We start from the raw sequence: 19,840 nt of genomic DNA on the forward strand, positions 1-19,840 counted from the left end.
GGGAAATCTTTTACAGAGGAAAAGAAGGCCCGAGTATGAAATATTCATGTCTGAAACTTCCATCTTTAGTTTTGTATTTATAATTTATTTAGTTGATATATTTTCAAAGCTCTCAAAGTTGTAAATGATTGCTGTGTGTTGTTAGGAGAAGTGATTATGTTATTGAACCAATGACACAATGATTTCCCTCCAGTTCTAGAGGAAGCGATCCTTGATGGTTCTGTTGGGCCAAGCACACTGGGTCAAGACTATCTTTGAGTGAGAAATTCGTGTTCTCCTTGAGAGGGCTTCCTCAGTGCAGCCCTGCACTGTGAAAAAAGCTTGGCTCAAGCCCACACGTCTGGGCATCCCAGCCACCCGGGTTCCACGAGGTCAGGGTCCACACCACATCATTACCACACAGCCAGACAATCTCTGGAGGACGTGGAGTCAAGGGCCCTTCATCCACAGAACAGGCTCTTTTTCTTCATTCTGTAGGAGAGTAAATAAAGTTGAAAAAAGAGACAGAAAAGCTTGAAAGTTCTTTTTAAAAAATCAAATGACACAGGCCTTTTTATTTATTTTTTTCTTTTCTAGGTTCATTTGCCTGCTGATGTTACATTCTTGCAAGACAGACTAAAAGGCGACAGTGTGACAGAAATAGGAATAACATTTCTAAAAAAGCAAGACGAGAAAAAATATAGACAGAAAAAATGAAGAACAGCACGCAAAATGCCGCAGGGTGACTAGCTGATGAGTGAATATTAGCTAAATATGTATAAACATATAGATATATGAATTTTTGAATTACTTAATAGTATGTGCTTTGAAAAGCTTATAAATCAACCAGCAGTTTAAAATACAGGACATGAAGATTTAAATGTGGGTTTTTTTTGCTTTTGCTTATAAATCACACATATTCAATCTTTGTCCACGAGATTTCATATACAAATAACTCCTTGTAAGATGGCAAGCATGAATTCCACATATTATATAATTCATCCTCAGAGAGTCTATTCATGCCATTGGCTTATGGTAATGGAACGAAGGCAAAAACTGTACTAACAGTTGGTGTATTTATCTCTTTAAGGTGGAAAAAGGATGAAATGATACAGCACAGTTCACTCTATAGAGAGTTTTTAGATATCATACATTGCATTCTGCACAGAAGCAGTTTCACTTGTAATAATTTCTGTATTTTAAGAAAATTATGGATATAATTTTCTCATAATTTAGCTTAGCTTATAGCTTCAACCTCCTGAAACTACTCTTGATTTGTAATCACCAAAGCAAGCTATTTATTTAGATGATATATTTTTTTTTATTTGACAGGTAGAGTTAAGCGGTGAGAGAGAGAGAGAGACAGAGAGAAAGGTCTTCCTTCCGTTGGTTCACTCCCCAAATGGCCGCCACGGCAGGCGCTGCACCAATCCGAAACCAGGAGCCAGGTGCTTCCTCCTGGTCTCCCATGCTGGTGCAGGGCCCAAGCACTTGGGCCATCCTCCACTGCCCTCCCGGGCCACAGCAGAGAGCTGGACTGGAAGAGGAGCAACCGGGACTAGAACCAGTACCCATATGGGATGCAGGTGCCACAGGCAGAGGATTAACCAAATAAGTCATGGGCACCGGCCCCTATTTAGATGCTAATTGTGAAACATTTTACAATGTGGTTTCATTTTAATTAATTTAATTTTTAGATATCTAATATAAAAAAATTCCTTTTCTCATGAAATACTGCTGATGGCCAGGCCAGGAAATCTCTAAAACAAGAGGTAAACAATGTTCTTTGAAAATACTCTGTTATCTGAAAGCTAATTTATTTAGAATTTTTAACTCTCATTTTTAGCCCAAAAATTCTTTAAAAAAAATACTTTGTGACCAGAACTTTTACATTTGCAGTGTATTGGATTAAATTAATAATCTTCACCATACAAAGGTATGCTACAAGGCAGCTGAGAATTTACTGGGTTCTGCAGAGAACTCAAATTAGAAGGGACAGTTACAATTAGTGTGACTGTATCAGTTAAAATTGGTGTAAGTGACATGGTAGTGGTAGATGTCAATGAGGACTGAGAAATCTGAGACTATAGTCCCAGTTGATCTTGTCTAGTGACTGATGCTGGGCAAGGCACATAATTCTCTCTCTCTCTCTCTCTCTCTCTCTCTCTCCCTCTCTCTCTTTTTCTCTCTCCCTCTCTCTCTCTCTTCTCTCTCTCTCTCTCTCTCTCTCTCACATCTTTCAAATGATTGGGTCTAAAACTGTATCAGTTTTAGATGACATAAAGCATCACTATACTCCACATTTGTGGATTTTAGAAGTTGATGGGGAAATTGCTTCCTACCTACTCAGCCATCTCTTCAAAAGGACATTGAGGTAGACGTGAAGGACAAAATTGGGTCCTGGGGGCAACTGCAGCATCACTGGAAGGGCCTTCAAGTCTGATTCCTGGAAGACCTGTAGTAGAACCTGGAAGGAGGAGAAAGCGGCTACCTCCTTGCATTTGCCTCTCCTGTCTCTGCCAGTGCCCGTTAAAACTCCCCCAGTCCAAGTTACCCACTCCCCTTAAAGCAGCTGGATTTGATATTTTTAGTGATGCTGTGTGTTAGAACTGGTGATGGTTCAGGGATGAAGTTCATTTTCCATCCCTGTTTTTCTCCCCCTGGAAGAAAGGAAGTCCTCTGACATGCAATTTATGTTATTGAAAAGTGACCTATTTATCTAAGAGTTTGTTTGTATTCAGTGCACTCCATTCTGAAGAACATGAGACTCTAGAAGTGCTCTTCATTAGAATTATGAGAACAAAAATGATTTTAATTTTTTATTAGTCACACCAAATAATTAAAAAGAAATGTCAATTTTAATGTATTTTACATATGCTGCCAAAAATACAGTAAATTCCAGCAGATCAAAATTTTTTCATTGTTAAGGTCCCTTCAGATGGAACTGTAAACTCTGAGTAGTCATTCTGTTTTTCAGCTTCATCTACAGCTATGGAAGTTAATTACTGTCTCCTCACTAACATGAAAGGAGTTCATATCACTCCTGGAAAGTTGGTAGGATAAAACCAGGATCCTTCCTCATTAAAAAGAGAGCCAAGTTTATTTACTCAGCTTAGGTGCATATTTGTTGAAAACTCTCTCCAATTACTGCACTTCCTCATCTGGAAAACCTTCCAGAACTACAGTTAGACATGACCAACAGTGTCTATCAATGAGCCATTAGCAGAGAGAAAAGGAATATGTCAGAAATCCAGGTACTTCAAAAGGTTCTGAAACATGGAATTAAAAGATGAGTTTGTGGGGCCAGCGCTGTGGCGTAGCGGGTGGGGCCACCGCCTGCAGTGCTGGCATCCCATATAGGTGCTGATTTGAGTCCCTGATGCTCTACTTCCAACCCAGCTCTCTGCTATGGCCTGGAAAAGCAGTAGAAGATGGCCCAAGCCCATCTTCATGGGAGATCTGGAGGAAGCTACTGACTCCTGGTTTCAAATCAATACAGTTCCAGCTGTTGCAGCCATCTAGGAAGTGAACCAGCTGCAGATAGAAGACTCTCTCTCTCTCACTCTCTCTCTCTCTCTCTTTTTCTCTCTCTCTACCTCTGCCTCTCTGTAACTCTGGCTTTCAAATAAAGAAATAATTCATTTTTTTAAAGATGAATTTGTTTTGGTGCAAAAACTTTTGAAACCCATGCATAACTTTTTTCATAATATGCATTTTTCATGAACTTCTTGAAGATCCCTTATATAACTCACCTGACTATAATCCAAGAAGGAAACACCCAGTTCTCCAATCAGCAAACATCACTCTAAAATTGAAAACAACAATCATTAGCAAAATTTTACTTTTCAAGCATTTGATTAGAGAGGAGATAAATCCAAATTGGAAAGCCTTCACTAAAAACAATCAATAAATCAATATCTTGGGTTAATTCCTTACTCTTCCTTATACTTAAACTCTATCTGTCTTTCCCAGATATGTCTGTCTTTATTTCTTTATTTTTTCCTTCTGTTTCTGTTTCTTTTTTTCTTTTCCTTTCTCTCTCTTTCTTTCTTTCTTTCTTTCTTTCTTTCTTTCTTTCTTTCTTTCTTTCTTTTTGTTAAAGATTTATTTATTTACTTGAAAGGCAGAGTTACAGAAAGAGGAAGAGACAGAGAGGTCTTCCATCCACTGGTTCACTCCCCAAATGGCTACAATGGCTAGAGCTGAGCTAATCCAAAGCCAGGAACCAGGAGCTTCTTCTAAGTCTTCCTCACGGGTGCAGGAGCCCAAGCACTTGGGTCATCCTCTAGTGCTTTCCCAGGCCACCAGTAGGGAGCGGGATCGGAAGAGGAGCAGCTGGGACTCAAACTGGTGCCCATATGGGATGCCAGCACAGCAGATGGAGGCTTAACCTACTATACTGCAGAGCCAGCCCCTCTTCTGTTTCTTTTGTTTTCCATTTTTCTTCTAGCAGTAATGTTGCCACCACACTCCTCTTTTCCTACAAGGAATCTTTCTGTAATTCTTTACTTTCCTCTTTCCTCCATCTTTCATTTTCTTTCTTATAATTATCTTTCATGTAATGCACATTTGTTGGCTTCCTATGTATTTCCCCCTCCTCTTTAATGACATTTTTCTGCTTAGATACCAACCATGTAGTTAAGCAACCCATCTTACTTTAGGGAAATCACCTTTATTCCCAGCTCTATTACTGTCACTGAACTGCAGTGGCTCATTCTCGGTTTAAAACCACCCCCTTTTTCAGCCATATTTAAGGTATTTACCAATGAAGACAATCATTTGGTTCTAACACTGTCCAATCACTGCAGTTTTTATTCTGTGCTTATGAAAAGAGTCAGCCTCTCTCTCTTTCTCTCCTTCTCTTTCTCCTCTCCCTCTCCTCCTTCTCTCTCTCGCCCTCTGTCTCTCTCAGGAAATCTGTTGTCCTTGTTGCTGTTGACACAGGGCAGAGAAGGATGAGTAGATTGAAGAGAAAATCTCACTGTGCCTCTGAAATTTTATTTAAATGACACAATAAATGTATTCTTTCAGAGTGTAGAGTTGGGTTGGCTGCTGTTTGCAACCAACAGGACCCAAACTAATGCATTTTCCAAATCTCTCATCCTTATTAATAGTAACACAACCAATTCATTGCATAACAAATATCTGATGATCAGACAATTTGCAACATTTTGGAGAATATGAAGAGAATAAACTGTTTATGATTGCAATTTCCTCATGAATGAATGCACAATGATATGAAACTTGAATTTACATACCCGTTTCCTCACTGAGCAGAAAAGGTTACAGGAGGGAGAGAGCAGAAACTTACTTATAGTGCACATCTACTCTGCACTCAAGACCCAGAAAAGGAAGATTGCTTAGAGAGATGACATCCTTTTAAATCAGTGGAAGCTCATAAGACAAAACAAAAATTTATATATTTCAGATCCTTGTTTCTACTATTGCCACTGAAAACTTCAATCATGTCAGCAGTCACTAGAGGATTCAAAAGTAAGAACAATCCTTTGATTTCAGGAGCTGCTCTGTGGCATAAATCTTTCAAGCCAGCAGACTATATTTAGTGACTTGTTATTTCATTACATTGGGGGAAATCACATAGATTTTGGTGAATTACAAGAGGAAATGCTAATTCCCATGGTCTGTCTAGACTGAGCAATTCAATGGTCTGTCTAGACTGAGCAATAGAATCACCTGGAAGAGCTGTTGTTTTGAATTTGGACTCAATTAACATTTTTATCAGGTGCAAATCGTACGTGGAATGCCATTTAATTCTCACAACAATCTGTGAGGCATTCAGTTTATATGAGAGAGAGAGAGAGAGAGAGAGAGAGAGAGAGAGAGAGAGGAGTTGTCTATGAACTACAAAAGAACTAATTTGCCAGTTCTTTAAGTGCGTTAAGATGTAGCGATGGTGAGTAAAGGGATGGCTCCCAAGGATCTAGCTTAGGGGACTGAGTGAGTGGAAGGATAAGAGAAGCAGGAGCCATCTTAGAAGAGAAGCTAATACTCTCTGAATACCCTGAGTCTGAGATGTCTTTGAAACATTCACACTATCTCAGGAGCTCAGAGGAGAGGTCTAGCCTGAAGACTTCTGTGAAGAATGACCTTGGAGTCACTAGTGCAGGGACAATATCAAGAGCAGTGGATAGTACAGACTCAAGAAAATATAAGGGTCAGCATGGAACCTTGAGAACCACTACCTTTAGAGAGACAGGGAGCAAAAAAGAGCGCAAATCAGGCTGAAATTGTCAGTCAGAGGTGTAGATGGGAGAAACTGGTAGAACCAAAGCCAGATTTCAATAACAGTAGAGCACTCAGAGTGTTAGATGCCACAGAAAAGCCAAGAAAGCTGCCTTAGTGAAATGTTCTTCCAAGCCATGAGTAGTTTTGTCACTACAAACTTTACCCAGGCAGCCTTGCGTTCTGAAAATGCTTATGATACACACATAGAAATGATCATTGAGGAGCCAGTGCTATGGTAAAGCTGCCACCTGCAGTGCCGGCATTCCAAATGGGCGCTTGTTTGTGTCCCAGCTACTCCACTTCCATCCAGCTCTCTTCTATAGCCTGAGAAAGCAGTAGAAGATGGCACTTGTACCATGTGGAGACCTGGAGGAGGCTCCTGGTTCCTGGCTTTGGATCTGCACAGCTCTGCCGTTGTGGCCATCTGGGGAGTGAACAAATGGAAGACCTCTCTCTCTGTCTCTCTCTCTCTCTTTCTCTGTCTCTCTCTCTCTGCCTCTGCCTCTCTGTAACTCTCCCTTTCAAATAAATAAATATTAAAAAAAAAAAAAAAAAAGAAATGACCATTGAAGAAAACCACATAACTGGAGCTATCCAGACTTGTATGCTGGCTGGCGCCGCGGCTCACTAGGCTAATCCTCCGCCTAGCGGCACTGGCACACCGGGTTCTAGTCCCGGTCAGGGCGCTGGATTCTGTCCCGGTTGCCCCTCTTCCAGGCCAGCTCTCTGTTGTGGCCAGGGAGTACAGTGGAGGATGGCCCAGGTACTTGGGCTCTGCACCCCATGGGAGACAGGATAAGTACCTGGCTCCTGCCATCGGATCAGCATGGTGCGCCGACCGCAGCGCGCTGGCTGCGGCGGCCATTGGAGGGTGAATCAACAGCAAAGGAAGACCTTTCTCTCTGTCTCTCTCACTGTCCACTCTGCCTGTCAAAAATAAATAAATAAATAAATAAATAAATAAAAAGACTTGTATGCTCAGTATCCCAAAGATGTCAAAGAAATGTGAAAAGTTGACAAATGTCACTATTGGAGAAAAATACTCCAGGAAAAGCAGCACTAAGAGTGGAATCAATGAAACAGGCCAGAGACATCTTTACTGTTGCAGGGATATTAAAACTGATAAAAAGAAGAAAATCTCCACCCATCTCTACCCAAAAAAACACTGTAAGCTGTGACTGCCTTATTGATGCCTATGACATTTCAGACAGACTAGGAGAAATCTAAGTCAAAAAAATTTACACTTCAAGACCCTGGATAGATGTAAAATTGGCCTTTTAAGCTTTTTGACCATCTGCAGGTGGAATCCCTCATAAGGATGTCAAATCAAAATAAATGGATGGTGTAAAAGACATCTCAAAACTGGTTGCTCAAGTTTAGACAGCTCAAGGGGTAATTCTTTACCAAGAATGAAACTTCTTTAGACCCCATGGTTGATTAAGAGGATATTTCTATGCATGGACTCAGTCAGCTGTCTCTTCACAAAGATCTTTATAATCTAATTTTAAACATGGTTGAACTAAGTTTTGATAATATTTGTAGCATTTACCTTTTATAGGAAGAAATATTTGTGGCAAATTTATCTTGGAGAAATAGCTACGGGCCACATAATAACTTGGAAACTTCTTTCCTGTTCTAGATAGTAGACTTCCAAGGAAACCCTTAAAGATAAAAACTTAGGGCCAAAGATGGTCTTGGAAATTATATTAAATATATTTTCAATTGATAAGGTTATGAAACCTAAAAGTTTAAGGTCATGAGGAAGAGCTTATATACACAGAAAGATATGAGTGCTCTAGTTCCTGCTACCTTCTCAGGGAATGCTGTCATTTTTCTTCCTTCCCCTTCTACTGACTCCTTTGCAATGTCCAATAATCTACCATCCTGGAAATCAACATTCCTTTACCACTTCTGCTTTAAAATGTCACTGATGCCTCATTCATCTTTTTACTGGCAAACTTTGAAACATGATATGGCAGGATGAGTGCCATGGACAGTCTCATGTTAAAATGCTTTACCTTGTCAATGAGTAGCTGAGTGACCTTCAGCAAGTCTCCTTCCTTAGATAAAATGACACAATAGTCAATAATACCTTTTGAGGGAGGGAGAGAGACAGAGAGAAAGAGAGAGAGAGAGAGAGAATGAAAATGTGCACTATTTCAAAATCCTGGGTTTGAGTCTTAGCTCTAGATCAGTAGCTATGCAACTTGCCAAGTTCCTCCTTCGTGTCTCATATTCTTTATTTTTAAAATTGAGTTAATGATAAGACTTATTAGTTTTATGAAGAGTAAATTAGATAAAATGAAAGAACTAATGTTTTTTAAATAATCTCCATGAGCCAGGTGCTGTTCAGCCTTTATTGATTAATACAAATATCATCATTATATCATTATTTAGTTCCCTGGATAATTCTACTTATCTTGATATGTAGTTTATCAAGGGGATTGGACTCTAGTAAGGAGATTGTTCATCTTTAGATTTCTAATTTTAAAAAAATTTTAAACGTAATGTTCTCATGAGGTCAGTAAATAAAATGGCTGTATCTAAAAAAAGAGTGAAAATGAGTAATCTTACTTACTGTATGGCATGATGAGCTTTAGAATATATTTTAAGTAAAAAAAAGGAAGATAGAGGAAAATGCATGTAATAAACAAGCATTTACATAAGAAATATAGGTTACATATAAGTGTGTGATATATATATATATATATATATATGGAAAGCTATCATCAATAAAGCAGAAACTAAGAAGTGTTGGTGAGGATGTGGAGAAATTCAGCTCTTGTGAACTCTTGGTGAGAATATAAAATGATGTATGCTCTAACAGTAAACATTATAATAGTTCCTCAGAAAAGCTAAAAAGAGAATTATATGATACAACAGTTTCACTTTTGATTATACAAACTGAAAGCAGTCTATTTGTACTCCCACATTCATATTGTTTACAATAGCCAAAATGTGGAAACAACTCATGTGTCCACAAGTGGATGAACAGGTTAATAAATTGTGTTTATATATGCAGTGAAATACTATTCAACCTTAAAAAGGAAGAAGATTCTGATGTGTGCTTCAACATGGATACATCTCAAAGCCGTTACGCTGCATGAAATTAGGTAGCCACAAAAGGACATACAGTGTGACTCCACTTAAATGAAATACCTACACTAATCAAATCATGGACATAGAAAATAGAATGGAGGTTGCCAGGATTTGGGGGAAGTGAGAAATGAGGAATTATTGCTTAATGAATTAAATAAGATTAAAAAAGAGTTCTGTAGATGGATATGGATGATAGTTCCACAAAAGTGTGAATGTGCTTATTAATACTGAAATGAATACTTAAAAATGGTTAAGATGGTAAATTTCATTGTACATGTATTTTACTATAATGAAAGCAATTTTAAATGATGAGTCAAATGTTTACTATTAAGAATTGAATAAACAAACAAAAAAGATATGTAAGGAGTATTTCAATCTTGTAATATACAAACTTTATGGAATCCCTATTCAAACACACATTATCATCATGAGAGAAACCAGATCTCAAATGCTGACAGGATATTTGATGATGTTAAGAAATCTTTGTTATTTCCTAGATGTGCTGATGGTATTGTGGGATTTATAAGTGTCCCTTCTTTTAAAATGTGAACTTGCAGATTTACAGATGAGCTAACATGAAATTTGGGTTGTGTCTCAAAACAATTTGATAATGGAGGAGAGTGTGGGAACACAGATAAGATGGGCAATCAGTTGATAATGAAACTGACTTATGGGTGCGTGGAGTTACAAGCTACTGTGTTCTCGACTGTTTATGCTTCAAACTACCCTTAATAAACTTATTTCTGGGGGCCGGTGCTGAAGGCACAAAGGGTTAAAACCCTGGCCTGAGGCCAGCGGCCGCAGCTCACTAGGCTAATCCTCTGCCTTGCGGCACCGGCACACTGGGTTCTAGTCCCAGTTGGGGTGCCGGATTCCGTCCCGGTTGCCCCTCTTCCAGGCCAGCTCTCTGCTGTGGCCAGGGAGTGCAGTGGAGGATGGCCCGAGTACTTGGGCCCTGCACCCCATGGGAGACCAGGATAAGCACCTGGCTCCTGCCATCGGATCAGTGCGGTCCGCCAGCGGCAGGACGCCGGCCGTGGCGGCCATTGGAGGGTGAAGCAACGGCAAAAAGGAAGACCTTTCTCTCTGTCTCTCTCTCTCACTATCCACTCTGCCTGTCAAAAATAAATAAATAAATTAAAAAAAAAAAAAAACCCTGTCCTGAAATGCCAGCATCCCTTATGGGCACCTGTTGGAGACCTCGCTGCTCCAGTTCTGATCCAGCTCTCTGCTACGGCCTGGGAAAGCAGTAGAAGACGGCCCAAGTCCTTGGGACCCTGTACCCATGTGGGAGACCCAGAAGATTCTCCTAGCTCTTGGCTTCAGATCAGTGCAGCTCTGGCCGTTGCAGCCATTTGGGAAGTGAACCATCGAATAGAGGACCTTTCTCTCTCTCTGCCTCTCCTCTCTCTGTATAACTCTCTCAAGTAAATAAATATATCTTTAAAGAAAAATACTTGTATCTGAATGTTGACAATTGTTGTATCTATAGGCATGGTGGTTCATTATGGTATCCTATTTTTCTCTGTGTTTATATAATAGTCATAATATGGAGTAACAAAAAAATTCCTTCACCACAATGATCCATCCCTATTTAATGGTATCACCAATTTCTTTACTGCCTCTCCATTTCTACAGGGCTAAGAATAAGTAACCTCTGAAGACAAATGAAACCTGCAACCTACCCTCTGCTTTTCTCTCCAGTACTAGCACCCAGTGCCAGGGCAATGCTGAGCTAGTTTGCTCCCTGAATTCACAAACTTGCTCATGCTTCTGTGCCTTTTCACATGCTTTTCCTTTACACCTAGTAGAAATCCATGTTCCAAATCTTTTCAGTATTCATGTTCTCAAAACACCTTCCCTTACCACCCATTTCCAACGCCTTAATTATCAATGTATCATGCCTCATCTCATCCATATCTGATGAAACATTCAAGAAAATTGACACCTTCTGTTTCTCTGAAATTTATATACATAAATCTCTGCACAAACTCCATTGCATTATAATTACTTGATTATAGGTCTTTCCTGCTCCCACCAGACTGTGATAGTGTAATGAATGCTCAATAAATATTTATTGAGTCAAACTAACTTCTGTGACATTGCAAGGTGAAGAAAGGCTATGGAGAAGAAAATCTGCCAATAATTACAGTATTTTTCACTCTCAAATCAATATAGAGATCAAAATCACCACCAGAGTTGAGCAATATGGTCACAGGAGATTTTGCTTCCAGAGACCAGTGCTGTGACATAGCTGGTTGACCTGCTGCTGGAGGTACCAGCATCCCATACGGGTACCAGTTCAAGTCTTGTCTGCTCCAATATGATCCCACTTCCTGCTAATGTGCCTGGGAAAGCAGCAGATGACACAAGTGCTTGGGCCTCTACACCCACACTGGCTTTGGATCAGCCCAGTTCTGGTGGTTGCAGCCATCTGGGGAGTGAACCAGTGGATCAAAGATCTCTCTTTGATTATCTCTTTCTCTCTCTCTCTCTCTGTAACTTTTTCTTTTATTTATTTGAAAGTTGGAGTTACACAGAGAGACAAGAAGAGGCAGAAGCAAAGGGGGGGTGGAGAGAGAGAGAGAGAGAGAGAGAGAGAGAGAGAGAGACAGGTCTTCCATCCACTGGTTCACTCCCCCAATTGGAAGAAGCTCCTGGCTCCTAGATTCGGATAAGCTTGGCCCCCGGCCATTGGAGCCAACTGGGGAGTGAACCAGAGAATGGAAGACCTCTCTCTCTGTAACTCTGCCTCTCAAATAAATAAAAAAAATCTTTAAAAAAGAAAAGAAGAGTTCTAGTTCTAGTTTGTCACTAGAGGAGAATGAAGTTCCCTTGGAATTTTTTGTTTGTTTTTGTGTATGTTTTTTTTTTTTGCCTTATTTGTTGAATAATCAGTAAAGAGATCAATCTCCATATTTTTTAACGATTTATTTATTCATTTGAAAGTCAGAGTTACACAAGAGAGAAAAAGAGGTCTTCAATTCACTCATTCACTCACTCTCTCTCTCTCTCTCTCTTTTTGTTTTTTTTTTACAGGCAGAGTGGACAGTGAGAGAGAGAGACAGAGAGAAAGGTCTTCCTTTGTCGTTGGTTCACCCTCCAATGGATGCCAGGGCAAGCGTGCTGCAGCCGGCGCACCACGCTGATCTGATGGCAGGAGCCAGGTGCTTCTCCTGGTCTCATATGGGGTGCAGGGCCCAAGCACTTGGGCCATCCTCCACTGCACTCCCGGGCCACAGCAAAGAGCTGGCCTGGAAGAGGGGAACCGGGACAGAATCCGGCGTCCCGACTGGGACTAGAACCCGGTGTGCCGGTGCCTCAAGGCGGAGGACTAGCCTGTTGAGCCACGGTGCCAGCCCTTCCATTCATTCATTCACTCCTCAGATGGCCAAAACACATGGAGCTGAGCCCATATGGGATGCCGGCACTGCAGGCGGTGCCTTTACCAGCTACGCCACAGCACCAGTCCCTAATCTCTATATTTTAATTTCAGATATAAATGACTACAATATGGAAACAAAAAAGGCAGTCATAAGCAATATCAATATTTTTTTTTAGAAAGTGAAGCTTGCGAAAGATTTTTTTAAGGTTATAACTCATTAGTGGTGCTTATACCAGGTGAATCCACAAAGCCAAGAACAGGAACCACCACATCACCTTCACAAGACCTGATACTGTGACTCTCCTCTTTTCTGTTAACATATTTGTGCAACATGCTGTAGTACTGGTCCTTCGGATTGAAAGTATATAGTGATGAAATCTGCTGCCATTCTTTAATGCTTGGAGTGTTGTATTCCTTTGCATGCGAGCTTTCAAAGAAACATGTGACGTTCTCTTTTGCCAATGCTGTTGCATGCTCTGTGGCTTGACTTTTAAGGATCTGCTGCTCCTGTTCCAAATAGATTTTCCAGAATTTCAGCTGCAGAAAACTAACTGGAGATAGGCATCGAGAGACTGCTGTCAAAAGCAGGAAGACGATGATAACAACTGCTATCAGGATCCACCCCAACACCTTAAGAAGACAACAAAATAACAGATTAATCACTTTTCTTATAAGACATTTAAAATTCTTGGATAAAATTTGAACTACTCATCAGTTACATAAAAGCTATCATTTGGGGACAGGGACGTGGCACAGCAGGTTAAGCCACCACCTATAATGCCCACATCCCTTATGGGCGCCAGTTCATGTCCTGCTGCTCCACTTCCCATCCAGCTCCCTGCTAATGATACAGGAAAAGCAACAGAAGATGGTCCAAGAGTTTGGGCCCCTGCCACCCATGTGAGAGACCTGGATAGAGTTCCAGGCTCCTGGCGAGTGAACCAGCAGATAGAAGAAGAGTGTGTGTGTGTGTGTGTGTGTGTGTGTGTGTCTATGTGTCCCTCTCTCTAACTCAAATAAGCACATGAATCGTAAAAATGAAATAAAATTACCCTTGACCTTAATTCCTTAAGATTAAAGAGTGGCAGTAACTCCCTAATCTTATAGGATGGCCATAGTCTTAAACCAAGTCACCAGGCTCAAAGAAAAGCCCATGTGTCACCCTCCCTTAGAACTCAAAACCTGTGGAATTTCTGCAAATCCAGTGAAAGGCGCCATCATTGTAAAGAACCGCTGAGCTCTATGGACCCAGACACTGGGCATTGGTGGGTTGAGGCTTGACAGACCCATCTTAACATAACAATTGCTCCCCACTTTTCTCCTGCCTGAACACTTTTAGCTAGACTACGTGTATGCACCATAAATTTGAGAAAACCATACAGGGCAGTTGGGAGACCTAAGAGGACACAGGAGGACGGAATAAGCCTCGCACGGGCTCAGGCACAGAGTAGGTGTGCAATTCACTTAAGGTGCCAGACACCGCCTGAATCCCTCTCCTCCTTTACATTGGTTTAATTTCAATATTCGCCTGTACGTTCATGACGAGCAGGGAGCCTTTCAAGATTTTCTTAGGGAGTCGCCAATTTCCCCGCCACGCGGTCCACCCCGCAGAAGCTCATCCACTCAGCACCACCCCACCGCGCCCTGCGCCCCGGCCGACCTGCGACTGAGCCTTGAGCACCTTCAGGAGGTCCTGCACGCTGGACTCCTTGGCTTGGGAGCAAGGCACCAGCGGCAGCTGGTCCAGGCACTGAGAGGAGACATTGTGGCACAAGAGCTGTGCAAGGATCTTGCTTCCGCTGGCCGCACACTCAAAGAAGGAGCCGCCCAGCAGCGCCACGGCCACCCAGGTGAGCGGCGCGATAGCTGCAGAGGCGCTGAGCTGCAGGAACACCATGGCGCCGTCCCGCCCTGACGTGCATTTTGCGCGTGTGCTGGAGGCGCAGCAGCCGGTCAGCAGGCGCCAAGTTCGTGCACTCAGCAAATAGCCTAGGAGGAAGAGCACGAGCGCCGGCACCAGCAGGAAGACCAAGCCATAAGGCAGGTTCCAGGCAGCGGTGCAGGGGCACTGGAACACCACCGCGGAGAAGAGGCGCTCCCCGCCCACGGTCAGCAGGCTGATGAGGCCGTAGCCCAGGGAGCTGCGGTGCTTGATGTGCAGGTCCAGCAACGCCTTAAACTTCTCCATTGGCTTCCTATTTCAAATGCTTGTCTCTTCGCCTTCCTGCTTGTCAAATGCTTTAGGTGGAGTGGGGTCTGGGACTTTCCACTCCGTTAGGAAATAGTTTTCTAAAAGGGAAGAAAGAGGGTGTCTCAAGCTATCAAAACTTTCAGTTTCTCATTTCAACCAACAATCTTGAGCAAACAGACCCACACCTGCAACCCTGGACCCTTGACCTCTCCGGTACCCACCCCTTTCTGAAGACAGAGACTTTTTTATCCCCAAACAAGGAACTCTTCAAGAAGAGCAACCCCATTCCAGTGCTTTTTTGCCCCCATTCTGATAACAGAAATCCTTATTGGACAGGATTGAAAATCTCTCTAGGGAAAATGAAATTTTAAGGAAGAATCAAAATGAAATGCAGAAACTAGTAGAACAGGAAAGTGTGATAGTGAAGAGAAATCAAAATGAAATGAAGAGATCAATAGATCAAATGACAAACACATTAGAGAGCCTTAAAAATAGAATGGGTGAAGCAGAAGAGAGAATATCAGACTTAGAAGACAGAGAACAGGAAAGGATACAGTCAAACCAAAGAAAAGAAGAGGAAATTAGAAATCTTAAAAAATATTGTTGGGAATCTACAGGATACTATTAAAAAAACCAACATTCGAATTCTAGGAGTTCCTGAAGGCAGGGAGAGGGAGAAAGGAGTAGAAGGCCTTTTTAGTGAGATACTAGCAGAGAACTTTCCAGGTTTGGAGAAGGACAGAGACATCCTAGTACAGGAAGCTCATAGAACCCCCAATAGACATGACCAATAGAGATCCTCACCATGACACGTTGTAATTAAACTCACCACAGTGAAACATAAAGAAAAGATCCTAAAATGTGCAAGAGAGAAACATCAGATTACTCTCAGAAGATCTCCAATTAGACTCACAGCAGACTTCTCATCAGAAACACTAAAGGCTAGGAAGGAATGGCGAGACATAGCACAAGTGCTAAGAGAGAAAACATGCCAGCCCAGAATATTATATCCTGCTAAGCTCTCATTTGTGAATGAATGTGAAATAAAGACCTTTCATAGCAAACAGAAATTGAAAGACTTTGCCGCCACTCGTCCGGCCCTGCAAAAGATACTTAAAGATGTCTTGCACACAGAAACACAGAAACATGGCCATCAATATGAAAGAAGGTAAAGGAAGAAAACCTACCATTAAAAGAGCATGGGAAGCTCAAAACATATACTAGAAAATATCTCCGGGAAAATGGCAGGGCAAAGTCACTATGTGTCAATAGTCAATACCATATGTTCTCCCTGATCGGTGACAACTGACTGAACACCAAATAGGAAACCTGCTGAAGTGAAATGGACACTATGAGAAACGGTGACTTGATCAGCATAGCCCTGACTGTTAATGAACAACTTAATACATTATCCCTCTTAGTAGTTTTTTTGTCTGTTCTACTTAATATGACTGGTTTAATTCTGTAATTAATACAGTTATTCTTAAGTGTTGAAAATTAACTGAAATGTGATCCCTGTTAAACATAAGAGTGGGAATAAGAGAGGGAGGAGATGTATAATTTGGGACATGCTCAAGCTGACTTGCCCCAAATGGTAGAGTTAGAAACATACCAGGGGATTCCAATTCAATCCCATCAAGGTGGCATGTACCAATGCCATCTCACTAGTCCAAGTGATCAATTTCAGTTCACAATTGATCATAATGAAAGGACTAAGAGTCAAAGGGATCACATAAACAAGGCTAGTGCCTGCTAACACTAACCGATAGAATAAATAAAGGGGAGAGTGATCCAACATGGGAAGTGAGATACTCAGCAGACTCATAGAATGGCAGATGTCCTAAATAGCACTCTGGCCTCAGAATCAGCCCTAAAGGCATTCGGATCTGGCTGAAAAGCCCATGAGAGTATTTCAGGCATGGAAAGCCAAGACACTCTGGCAAAAGATCTCTGTGAGTGAGATCCCAGTGGAAAGAACAGGTCTTCAAAGAAGGAGGTACCTTTCTCTGAAGGGAGGAGAGAACCTCCACTTTGACTATGACCTTGTCTAAACAAGATAAGAGTCGGAGAACTCAAAAGGCTTCCATAGCCTTGGAAACTCATGACTGGAGCATAGGGAGATTACTGATGCCATAGACAGGAGTGTCAATTGGTAAAGTCAACAACAGGAGTCACTGTGCACTTACTCCTCATGTAGGATCTCTGTCCTTAATGTGCTGTGCATGGAGATTTAATGCTATAACGAGTACTCAAACAATATATTTCACTTTGTGTTTCTATGGGGGAGCAAACTGTTGAAATCTTTACTTAATGCATACTAAACTGATCCTCTGTAAAAAAAAAAAAAAAAAAAAAAAAAAAGAAATTATCAATTCCCAACTTGACCCTCACTGGGATTAAACATGACAATAGGTCTGCTCTGATTTCATCATCATTTAAAAAAATCATCTATTATTTTTCACTTTATGTTTCTGTGTGGGAGCAAACTGTTGAAATCCTTACTTAATGTATACTAAGCTGATCTTCTGTATATTAAGATAATCGAAAATGAATCTTGATGTGAATGGAAGGGGAGAGGGAGTGGGAAAGGGGAGGGTTGTGGGTGGGAGGGATGGTATTGGGGGAAGCCATTGTAATCCATAAGTCGTACTTTGGAAATTTATATTCATTAAATAAAAGTAAAAAAAAAAAAAAAAAGGTCACATTAAACGTTAATGAACTTAACTCTTCATTTAAAAGACACCGATTGGCTGATTGGCTTAAGGAACAAAATCCAACTATTTGTTGCTTACAAGAAACCAAGAAACACATCTCTCTTACAAAGATGCAAGCAGACTGAAAGTGAAAGGTTGGAAAAAGATATTCCATGACAACAGAAACCAAAAGAAAGCAGATTTACCCATATTAATAACAGACAAAATAAACTTTACCACAAAAAGTGTTAAGAGAGACAAAGAGGGACACTATATAATGATTAAGGGTTCAATTCAACAGGAAGATGTAACGATTATCAATGTATATGCACCTAATTACAGGGCACCGGTCTATTTAAAAGATATGTTAAGGGACTTAAAGGGAGACTTCGATTCCAATACAATAGTACTGGGGGACTTCAATACTCCACTCTCAGAAATAGACAGATCAACAGGACAGAAGATCAACAAGGAAACAGCAGCTTTAATCGACACTATTGCCCACATGGATCTAACAGATATCTACAGAACTTTCAATCCTACATCTAAAGACTTTACATTCTTCTCAGCAGTGCATGGAACCTTCTCTAGGATTGATCACATACTAGGCCATAAAGCAAGTCTCAGCGAATTTAAAAGAATTAGAATCATACCATGCAGCTTCTCAGACCACAGCGGAATGAAGCTGGAAATTAGCAACTCAGGAAACCCTAGAGAGTATGCAAACACATGGAGACTGAACAACATGCTCCTGAATGAACACTGGGTCATCCAATAAATCAAAAGAGAAAATAGACCCATAACTGAAACAGAAATTGAAACAGTAATAAAGCCCTCCCAACAAAGAAAAGCCCAGGACCAGATGGATTCACTGCTGAATTCTACCTGACATTTAAAGAAGAACTAATTCCAGTTCTTCTCAAACTATTCAGAACAATTGAAAAAGATGGAATCCTCCCAAATTCTTTCTATGAAGCCAGCATCACCTTAATCCCTAAGCCAGAGAAAGATGCATCACTGAAAGAAAATTATAGACCAATATCCCTGACGAACATAGACGCAAAAATCCTCAATAAAATTCTGGCCAATAGAATACAACAACACATGAGAAAAATCATCCAGCCAGACCGAGTAGGATTTATCCCTGGTATGCAGGGATGGTTCAACATTCGCAAATCAATCAATGTGATTTACCACATTAACAGACTGCAGAAGAAAAACCATATGATTATCTCAATAGATGCAGAGAAAGCATTTCAGAAAATTCAACACCCTTTCATGGTGAAAACTCTAAGCAAATTGGGTATAGAAGGAACATTCCTCAATATAATCAATATAATCAAAGCAATTTATGAAAAACCCACAGCCAGCATCCAATTAAATGGGGAAAAGCTGGAAGCATTTCCACTGAGATCTGGCACCAGACAGGGATGCCCACTCTCACCACTGCTGTTTAACATAGTTCTGGAAGTTTTAGCCAGAGCCATCAGACAAGAAAAAGAAATTAAAGGAATACAAATTGGGAAGGAAGAACTCAAACTATCCCTCTTTGCAGACGATATGATTCTTTACTTAGAGGATCCAAAGAACTCTACTAAGAGACTACTGGAACTCATAGAGGAGTTTGGCAAAGTGGCAGGATATAAAATCAATGCACAAAAATCAACAGCCTTTCTATACACAAGCAATGCCATGGCTGAGAAAGAACTGCTAAGATCAATCCCATTCACAATAGCTACAAATACAATCAAATACCTTGGAATAAACTTAACCAAGGACGTTAAAAATCTCTATGATGAGAATTACAAAATCTTAAAGAAAGAAATAGAACACCAGAAAATGGAAAAATCTGCCACGATCATGGATTGGAAGAATCAACATCATCAAAATGTCCATTCTCCCAAAAGCAATTTATAGACTCAATGCAATCCCAATCAAGCTACCAAAGTCATTCTTCTCTGATCTAGAAAAAATGATGCTGAAATTAATATGGAGACTCAGGAGACCTCGAATAGCTAAAACAATCTTGTACAACAAAAACAAAGCCAGAGGCATCACAATACCAGATTTCAGGACATACTACAGGGCAGTTGTTATCAAAACAGCATGGTACTGGTACAGAAACAGATGGATAGCCCAATGGAACAGAATAGAAACACCAGAAATCAATCCAAACGTCTACAGCCAACTTATATTTGATCAAGGATCTAAAACCAATTCCTGGAACAAGGACAGCCTATTCAATAA

General features: G+C 40.8%; 2 protein-coding genes across 3 annotated transcripts in view; one reads left to right on the forward strand and one right to left on the reverse strand.

The window, feature by feature from the left end:
• The window catches only part of TRAPPC3L (trafficking protein particle complex subunit 3L), a 46,501-nt gene extending 45,641 nt beyond the window's left edge, over positions 1–860 (forward strand). Inside the window, exon 5 of the mRNA XM_002714745.5 lies at positions 577–860. Within this exon, the coding sequence (XP_002714791.1) occupies positions 577–696 (120 nt within the window). The 3' untranslated portion in view covers positions 697–860. The remainder of the gene's footprint in view (positions 1–576) is intronic.
• CALHM6 (calcium homeostasis modulator family member 6) lies at positions 65–15,003 on the reverse strand. Of its 2 annotated transcripts, XM_070073682.1 has the most exons (4): positions 14,370–15,003; positions 12,985–13,339; positions 3,732–3,784; positions 65–471 (listed from the first exon to the last, which is right to left on the reverse strand). In XM_070073682.1, the coding sequence occupies exons 1-3, from the start codon at positions 14,895–14,897 to the stop codon at positions 3,780–3,782; spliced, it is 888 nt and encodes a 295-aa protein (XP_069929783.1). In that variant the 5' UTR covers positions 14,898–15,003; the 3' UTR covers positions 65–471; positions 3,732–3,779. The 2 variants fall into 2 exon arrangements, with proteins under 2 accessions (XP_069929783.1, XP_002714780.1); XM_002714734.5 differs by lacking the exons at positions 65–471; positions 3,732–3,784 and having other exon boundaries at positions 12,241–13,339.
• Between the last annotated feature and the right edge of the window lie 4,837 nt (positions 15,004–19,840).

Source organism: Oryctolagus cuniculus, chromosome 5, assembly GCF_964237555.1.
Source record: "Oryctolagus cuniculus chromosome 5, mOryCun1.1, whole genome shotgun sequence".
In the NCBI taxonomy this organism is placed as follows: Eukaryota; Metazoa; Chordata; class Mammalia; order Lagomorpha; family Leporidae; genus Oryctolagus; species Oryctolagus cuniculus.

What these genes read in the sequence shown, in the direction of transcription:
- CALHM6 (XM_002714734.5), bottom strand. Translation starts at nt 14,897, where the DNA reads ATGGAGAAGTTTAAGGCGTTGCTGGACCTGCACATCAAGCACCGCAGC. An exon ending in TGCTCAAGGCTCAGTCGCAG is followed by an intron (nt 13,340 to 14,369) that starts GTCGGCCGGGGC and finishes TGTCTTCTTAAG; the next exon opens with GTGTTGGGGTGGATCCTGAT.